The sequence below is a fragment of the Rhododendron vialii genome, chromosome 9a (assembly GCF_030253575.1).
Source record: "Rhododendron vialii isolate Sample 1 chromosome 9a, ASM3025357v1".
Taxonomy (NCBI): Eukaryota; Viridiplantae; Streptophyta; class Magnoliopsida; order Ericales; family Ericaceae; genus Rhododendron; species Rhododendron vialii.
The window spans coordinates 27,575,655-27,584,977 of NC_080565.1; the positions used below are offsets into that span (position 1 = coordinate 27,575,655).

General features: G+C 38.3%; 1 protein-coding gene and 1 pseudogene across 1 annotated transcript; both read left to right on the plus strand.

Moving 5' to 3' along the window:
• Nucleotides 1–458: 458 nt before the first annotated feature.
• On the plus strand, nucleotides 459–1,493 carry LOC131302119 (PR5-like receptor kinase). The gene has a single exon (XM_058328753.1). The coding sequence runs from the start codon at nucleotides 599–601 to the stop codon at nucleotides 1,301–1,303; it is 705 nt and encodes a 234-aa protein (XP_058184736.1). The 5' UTR covers nucleotides 459–598; the 3' UTR covers nucleotides 1,304–1,493.
• Nucleotides 1,312–8,884, plus strand: LOC131299761 (LEAF RUST 10 DISEASE-RESISTANCE LOCUS RECEPTOR-LIKE PROTEIN KINASE-like 2.4; annotated as a pseudogene).
• The last annotated feature ends 439 nt before the right edge of the window (nucleotides 8,885–9,323 follow it).

Here is a 9,323-nt window from a genome sequence, read left to right on the forward strand (position 1 = left end):
CGGCTCCCTCCCGAAGGAGGAGCCCTCACGCTGCTCTACTCTCTCTACACTACCTCACTCTCCTCTCTGGTCTCTCACTCAAGAGAGATACTTCTTACAGAAAACTAGTGCCTTCATTTATAAGCACAATTCAGTGCACTGTTCACAAGCATGGGAGAATCAATTTCAATAATGCTGACCCACGCCTGAGATTTTCCATGCCAGACAAAGCCATTACTCCATGGCTGCATGAGGACTAAATGACCACTTGTAGGCCACTTGCTTTCAATCATCAACGGAGGTGTGCTGGTGAACAGGGAAGTGCAGACTTTGCACACAAAGTCTCTTCTGGTGTGCTAGCAACAGGAGGATGGAGCCACCCAAAGTCAACACCAACTCCTTCAGAACTAAACTAGGCCAAGGAGGATTTGGTTGTGTCTTCAAAGGAAAGTTAGAAAATGACTGCCTCGTGGCAGTGAAGGTTCTGAAAGGGTTGAAAGGCAGTGGAGAAGAGTTCATTAATGAGGTTGCGACCATTAGTAGAACTTCTCATGTAAATATTGTGACTCTTCTTGGTTTTTGTTTTGAGGGTCGCCATAGAGCTCTCATATATGAGTTCATGCCTAACGGATCTCTTGACAAATTCATACATGATGGTAGTTCCTTGACATATCTCCAGTTGAGTTGGGAAGAATTACACCGAATTGTGGTTGGTATTGCCCGAGGGTTGGAGTATTTACACCGTGGTTGCAACACACGAATTTTGCATTTTGACATAAAGCCTCATAATATTCTTCTAAATGAGGACTTTTGCCCAAAGATATCTGACTTTGGCCTTGCTAAACTATGCCCACAAAAAGAGAGTATCATATCATTGACAGGTGCTAGAGGAACAGTGGGTTACATTGCCCCCGAAGTATTTAGTAGGCATTTTGGTGGGGTTTCGCACAAGTCTGATGTGTATAGTTATGGAATGATGGTTCTAGAAATGATTGGAGTAAGAAAGAACATTAGTGTCGAGGTTGATCATTCGAGCGAAATATACTTTCCACATTGGCTATACAAGCGTCTTGAGCTAGATGAAGAACTCGGACTGCATGGAAATATGGATGATGAGGCCAATGCAAGTGCAAGGAAGATGATAATCGTTGGCCTGTGGTGCATACAAACTGATCCTTCACACAGACCATCAATGAGTCGGGTGGTGGAGATGTTAGAAGGGAGCCCGGAGTCTTTGCAAATCCCACCTAAGCCTTTCTTGTCTTCTCCTTCAAGATCACCTGTGGAATATTCTTCCTTTACACAAATGTCATTGACATTGTGACAATGTAAATGTGCACTCCCTCCGATGATCATAAATGCACGAAAATTAGGTGAGTTTGTATCTCTTATGCGCTTGTTGACATTTATCAATCAAACCTTGGTGAGTTGTCTAATGTTTAAACAAGAACTTATGAGGACTCTAATGTGAAGATCAACCTTTACTTTGTATGTTCTTATTTGGTAGCTATTTGTGGCCTTCGAATTGTAAGCAGTTTCATGTTCTTTGGACAAGTGACAAACTTGACTCAGGTCAAGACCTTAAGCTGTGCGAAAGTAGAGCGTAATTCTAGTGTTGGGGTTAGTATAAAGAAAACAGAGAGCTTGATAGTTTGCAATTTCTTCCCTCCACGAGAAAGAATTTAAATCGGGATACAGCCAGCAAAGGAGATTACAGGTCTCACTCAGACCCTTTTTTCCTGGCATTTGATTTTCCTCATGTGATCACTCAATCAACAGTACTTCGATGGGTTCCGATGAATGTGGAACATTGTTTATGGTTTAGTCAAAAAATATTTTTAGTTTAGTATGTCAATGACAATATCTGTAACTGCAAATGAATGTATAAGTTTCTCCAGTTAAATCTTTTCCATAAAAAAGGTAATTCACACAATAAGATAATGAAAACATAAATCCAAAATGTGGGTAATCTTTACCCATTGGACCAAAGCTATTCCATTATTATATTTGGTTAAGTAAATATATATATATATATATATATATATATATATATATATATATATACACATGTGTATTTACAAAGGACATGTAATCTTTTTAAAAGACTTAATTTATTATTTAAAGTACTCGTACCTTATCATCCCTTGGTTAATAACCGTTAGGAATTTTATTATTCATTGGGTAATAAGCCCATCTTTCAACCAAGTACATGAGTTTATTAAATTAGTCTTTTAATTTATCCCCATGTGATGAAAGTACATAATATTTTATTATTAAAAGTACTTAGTAGCCTTAATAGCCTTTAAGGCCTAAGATTCTCCTAAGTACTCTTTTATTATTTTATATTGAGATTTTGTACCCAATTGGATTAATTTATTGGGGAGTGAATCTTCCTAGAGTACATTAGTACACTAGTTTATTTATTTAAAAGGACATGTGCTTAGTAGGAGAAACTTAGCCTTTAAGTTTCCTTGACTCAAGTACCAAATGTACCCATTGTTTATTTACTTTGTACTTTTATATTATGCATATATATATATATATATATATATTCATGTATGTAGTGTACTAGGAGCGAGAGAGAGAGAGAGAGAGAGAGAGAGAGATTTTCGAGAGAGAGAGGGAGAGAGAGGCCGAGAGAGAGAGAGAGAGAGAGAGAGAGAGAGAGAGAGATTTTTGTTGTACCATTCTTGATTCCCATGATCTTTCCAAATCCTTGGGTAAATCTTCTTCCTAAACAAAATTAACTCTCTATTGTACTTCTAGGATTGTTTAGTACCCAAATCTTGTACCATTGTTTCCTTCTTTCTAAACAAATCTTCCATAAATCAATCCTTGGTACAAATTAGCCATGCAAACCTAGGATTTAGACTTTGACCTTCCATGAGTGCTTGACAAGTGTCAAAAATTGAGGAATGAGAGAGAGAGAGGGGGGCCGGCCATTAGAGAGGGAGAGGGAGCCAAGGTTTTGCCTATAAATAACAAGTCATTCTAAGCATTCAACTCACACCTTCACTTAGCAACTTCTCTGTCTAAGAAAAATCTTGTTCTTTCTTTGTTCTTTCTTTTGTTCTTACTTTGTTCTTGAGTGTTCTTGTGTTCTTCAAAGAAACTCATCCAAGACCGCCACTAAACCGCCACTCGACCACCCTTCGATCCATAAAGTAGAGTAGTGTTAGTCAAAAAGAAGTTTCGAGAGAAACCTTTCTCTTTCGAAGCTACCCGAAGGCATACCGTAGGAAGTTACTCCGCCCGATAGCCGACGTACTTTCCATAGCCGTCCTACCGCCAAGAAGTAAGGTAGAATCCCTTGTCCACTAACTCAACGTATAAGTAGGAATTCCTTATCCCCATTCCTAAGTATAATGTAGGTACCATATTTACTCGATGAATACGTAGGTTATTTACCATGTGAATCCAAGTATTCGTATTTTGATCTTTAAGATGATTATAAGTATGCATATATGAATTGCTTATATTACTTGTGGTGTGATAAAGCATAAGTGATTTCACTCTAAAGGCGTCCGTACATGTGGTGTTGTGCTTTGAATAAACATAAGTGATACACTCCAAAGGCGTCCGTACATGTGGCGTTATGCTATAAGTGGTGATTGAGCGTGATAAATATAGAACTGGATGATCTTGTTTGATGATTCTTACTTACTTTTGTCTTACCGCGGAGTCTTTGCATGTAAACGAGACACAAGAACTGAGAAAGTAAAAACATGACACCTAAGGTGTAATTAATGAAAGAAAATGTTTTTCGAGGAAGAAAATATTTTGAAATTACATAATGACCGATTTTGGGTGGCATTATGTGAGTTGTGTGCGTGTGTAAAAGAAACATTTGAAAAGGGTGAAAAGTTTTGGAATTCGCAATGTGGCCGGACTTGCCCATTATGTGAGGTGTGTGTGTGTTCCAATGGGAATCCGGAAAAAACGGAACCATTGTGAGGTTGTGTGTGTTCCAATGGGAATTCGGAAAAAACGGAACCATTGTGAGGTTGTGTGTGTTCCAATGGAGATCCGGAATAGCGGAACCATTGTGAGATTGCGTGTGTTCCAATGGGAATCCGGAAAAAGCGGAACCATTGTGAGGTTGTGTGTGTTCCAATGGAGATCCAGAAAAGTGGAACCATTGTGAGGTTATGTGCGTTCCCATGGGAACTCGGAGCGGCGGAACCATGGTGAGGAATGGCTTGGTTATCCGTGGTACGGAGCCAATGCAATGTGTGCCAATGGGAACCCGGGACGGCGGAACCATTGTGAGGATACTCGGAAACCCGAAACGGCGGAACCGAGATTGGGTGTGTTAAAAACGATTTTTGAAAAGGTGATACGTTTATGAAACGTGGAAAAATATTGACACGGTCTACGAGGAATCACGTAAGAGAAACTCACAAATCTTGGACACCAACGTTGATTGATATTCGAATATGGATGTGTCATTGTTAGCTTTGTATATACGTATCATGTGGAAATCGATATTTTAGTATAACCTGTTGTTTGTAAGTTATGGGTTAGCGGTATGAGTTTGTTCTGCTGAGCTTTTGTAGCTCACGGTGTTGCCTTTTTGGTGACCCTGACATATTATATGGGTGGCGACGCCGGTATAATGTGTCAGACTTCATAGATGAACAGGGTATGATGTACACCTTGGAGGCTTTTGGAGCTGAGGAACTGGCTAGGATGGAGGAGCAGGAGGAGCTGTAGTTAGAAACCCTAGAACCCCCTTCATTTGTGTAAATATTGAACTCTTGTGAGAGTTTGTTATAATAACGAGTCAGACTCCATTTGATTTTATCAATAAATTGTCTTTTTAACGTACCCAAAATTCGAGGCGTTACAACAATACCATTTTTGTCCGTAAAATCAAAATAATACATAGTGGTGACTATGCGTAATTTCACCTTATAATTAACAGAAAGAGGTGTATTTGCACAAAAAGATGGTTTAAAAATTAAGCACTCTGTGAAATATTCTAATAAATACTCACACAAAGGGAGTATAGAGTAAATTTATCACTAATGCTAAGGGGACCGACGGGTTCCATACCAAACTTGAACCGACGGGTACACAAGGCTCACTTCGGGTCTCGCACGGATGATCCGAATCATTCAATAATTTAAAAAAAAAAATGAGTAGCCCATGAAAAATCAGCTCAATCCGATATGTGTAAGTGCTTGATCCAATCTTTCGAATTTTTTTCACGTGACACATTCCTTACTAGAATGATCGTGTGTGCCCCGGATGCTAGTGTTTATTAGAACAGATGTTTTGTATCTATACAAACGCTGTAGACCAACTTCTTTTGACACTTCAAAACCTTCTGCATGTCCTCCCGTTCTTAGATAGTTACCTTTTAAGTGACGATTTTCATTGTGATGCGCGTCTGAGCAACAAACTCTCGAAGTGCTGCGGCCACTTCTTCTAAGCCGTGGATCTCTTCCCAGTTTGTAATATACAAATCTCTTGTTCTACTCTTGATGCCATCTTCAATCTTCGTCGAATTATCATATCCATCATCTGCTTCAAGATCCAAAGCAAGGTGGTTTCAGAATACATAGGGAGCTGCTCTTGGTGGCTCTGTTTTTGGCGGTGATCTAACTTACGTTGTGTTTAGTTAGTCTGGACTGTTTCAGATCCATTCTCAGTTTCCGGGGGATCGATTCCTTTTTCTTGTAATTTGTTTAATTTTCTTTCTTCCAAGGTTTGGTTGATGTATTGCCAGCCGTATTTCCTTTTGGGCCCGAGTACCATATGATTGTAGGGAGGTTTTGGTGCCAACATATATAGTTGGGATGCTTGTCTCCAGTTGTGATGTTTTTACTCTTGTCCTTTGAATCTCGTATCATGTACATTTGATTAATAGAATCTTTGTTTCACTGTTAAAAAAAAAAGTCTTCATCATTTTCTGCATATTGATTTCACCTATCATCTTCGGAACTTGTTGGATTTTTCTATCGAAGACAACAATTTTTTTTGTTGTTTGAAGAAGGACAACATTTCCTTCAATTGAGAGGTTTCTGAAAACAAATAGGAAGTGTATTGCTTCTCGATGAACGCATTTTTTCCAAAGCTACAAATCAAGCCAATTTTTTTACTGACTAAGACAAGCACACCGTCCCCACTAGCCAGTTATAATTTAACATTTTTTTCTTGCAAAATCTTTGTTTTCCACTCACCAACGAGGTAAAATTACTTTCAAATAATGTTGTACTTATCTTTTATTGCAGATTTGATAACTAACTTTGACTTTGTAAATCGTGCACATTATTTAAACCAAATGACTAGCATTGAACGTGAAATAATTTAAATCAGTACTCTATTTGTACAGCTGTGCCAAAAAGGTACCAAATCAATACAATGACATTATTATAACATTATTTTCTTACATTATTATCCTATAAAAATGACTTATCTCATTCTAATACGAACTTCTAAGCTACGCTATGCTAGAACCAGTCTTCGGATTATCGGCCGCTGCAAACAAAGGCCAAGTTTTGAAAGAGTGGTATGCTAGGAAAGCACACCCGGGTTCTACTAAGGGGTGTTTTCGGTATTGAAAAATTAGTAAATTTTTATTTGTCGTTAAAAAGTTGTTAGGTGTTTTCGGTAATGAATAAGTTGTTCATAAATGTCAAGTTATTTTCGGTAGTGAAATTTTTTTTTGCAAGGTATGTGAGTAAAAAAGTTGTTGAGTTGGAAAAACTTTTTAGTTAGTGAAAACTAGTTGGTAAAATGCATTAAGTTTTTAATATTTTTTGTTAGCGGAAATAAAATGGTAAAATGCGTTAAGTTTTCGGTATTTTTTGTCAATGAAAACGGGGTCTTAGGAACATATATGTGGTTTGTTGGGATTTTTCCCCCCTAAATGAATCTCACCCTCAAACGGAAGGGCAATAAAAATTAATCAGCACGCACAAGTACGAAGAACACACAATATACGTGGTTCGGCCTCAATGCCTACTCCAAGGGAGGAGAGAGAAATTTCCACTATCAGCAAGATTTACGAAGGATTTACAAAGATCTCACAAACACCCTATCAACAAACTACTACTGGAGTGGAAAGATCGATCTTACCCAAAACAGATGCACAAAACCCTCTCAATCAAGCTGAAATGGAGAGCCCAAAACAAAAAGAAACCAACCCCAAATATGCACGAACAAGATGCCGAAAAACGGATGCACAACACCCTCTCAATCAAGCTAAAATGAAGAGCCCAAAACAAGAAGAAACCAACCCCAAATATGCACGAACAAGATGCCGAAAAATGGGAACAAATCTGCACTTGGAGCTTTTCCTCTGGACCGTAACACTAAACACTCGCACACATTGATGCACTTTCTCTTCTCCACCAAAAGCATGCACTCACGGCTTTTGTGTCTTGTATTTCATCTACCGTTCTTTCTAAACTCGTCTAACAAATGTTTTTCTCTTTGACAATTTTCATAGGATGAAGTAGATTGGTATGGATTCACGGAACAGGTATCATTCATGTGCTTCATTAGCTTAACTTTTTCATTCACATGATGGCAAGATTCCTTTTCCTCTTTCCTTTATACTTCTCTAGGTTTCAATGTAATAGGAAGATATCCTATATATCTAGAACTTTTACCGCTATCTTACATTTCTTTGGAATTGTGCTTCAGTTGTCCTTGTTGTTGGGATTTTGGTAATTCTGTTGTTCTGCATTATCATCAAAAAAATCTCAAAAAGTTAATCAACATTCTTTTGGGGAAAGAAGACAGAACTACCAAAATATTGAGGCGTATCTAAAGAATTGTGGAGGATTACCAACTCCTTCAGAACTCAACTAGGCCAGGGAGGATTTGGTTGTTTCCTTGAAGGAAAGTAAGAAAATGTCTGCCTCGTGGCAGTGAAGGTTCTGAAAGGCAATCGAGAAGAGTTCATTAACGAGGTTGCGACCATTAGTAGAACTTCTTATGTAAATATTATAACTCTTCTTGGGTTCTGTTTTGAGGGTCGCCATAGAGCTCTCATATATGAGTTCATGCCTAACGGATCTCTTGACAAATTCATACATGATGGTGGTTCCTTGACATATCTCTAGTTGAGTTGGGAAGCATTATACCGAATTGTGGTTGGTATTGCCCGAGGGTTGGAGTACTTACACCGTGGTTGCAACACACAAATTTTGCATTTTGACATAAAGCCTCATAATATTCTTCTAAATGAGGACTTTTGCCCAAAGATATTTGACTTTGGCCTTGCTAAACTATGCCCGCAAAAAAAGTGTATAATATCGTTGACAGGTGCTAGATCGAGGAACAGTGGGCTACATTGCCCCCGAAGTATTTAGTTGGCATTTTGATGGGGTTTCGTACAAGTCTGATGTGTATAGTTATGGAATGATGGTTCTAGAAATAATTGGAGTAAGAAAGAACATTAGTGCGGAGGTTGATCAATCGAGCAAAATATACTTTCCACATTGGGTATACAAGAGTCTTGAGCTAGATGAAGAACTCGGACTGCATGGAAATATGGATGATGATCAGGCCAATGCAAGTGCAAAGAAGATGATAATAGTTGGCCTGTGGTGCATACAAACTGCTCCTTCATACCGACCATCAATGGATCGGGTGGTGGATATGTTAGAAGGGAGCCTTGATTCTTTGCAAATCCCACCTAAGCCTTTCTTGTCTTCTCCTTCAAGATTACCTGTGGAATATTCTTCCTCTACACTAATGTCATGACATTGTGACGATGCAAACCTCTGTACTCCCTTCCCATGATCATAAATGCACGAAAATTAGGTGAGTTTGTATCTCTTATGTGCTTGTTGCCATATATCAATCAAAACTTGGTGAGTTGTGTAATCTTTAAACAAGAACCTGTGAGGGCTCTAATGTGATGATCAACTTTTACTTTGTATGTTCTTATTTGGTATCTATTTGTGGCCTTTGAATTGTAAGCAGTTTCTTGTTATTTGGACAAGTGACAAACTTGACTCAGGTCAAGACCTCCAGCTGTGCGAAAGTAGAGCGTAATTCTAGTGTTGGGGTTAGTATAAAGAAAACAGAGAGCTTGATAGTTTGTCAATTTCTTCCCTTCACGTGAAAGAATTTAAATCGGGATACAGCCAGCAAAGGAGATTAGAGGTCTCACTCAGACCCTTTTTTTGGCATTTAATTTTTCTCATGTGATCACTCAATCAACAGTACTTCGATGAGTTCCGGTGAATGTGGAACATTGTTTATTGTTCAGTCGAAAAATATTGTTAGTTTAGTATGTCAATGATAATATCCGTAACTGCAAATGAATGTATAAGGTTCTACAGTTAAATCTTTTCCATAAGAAAGGTAATTCACACAATAAGATG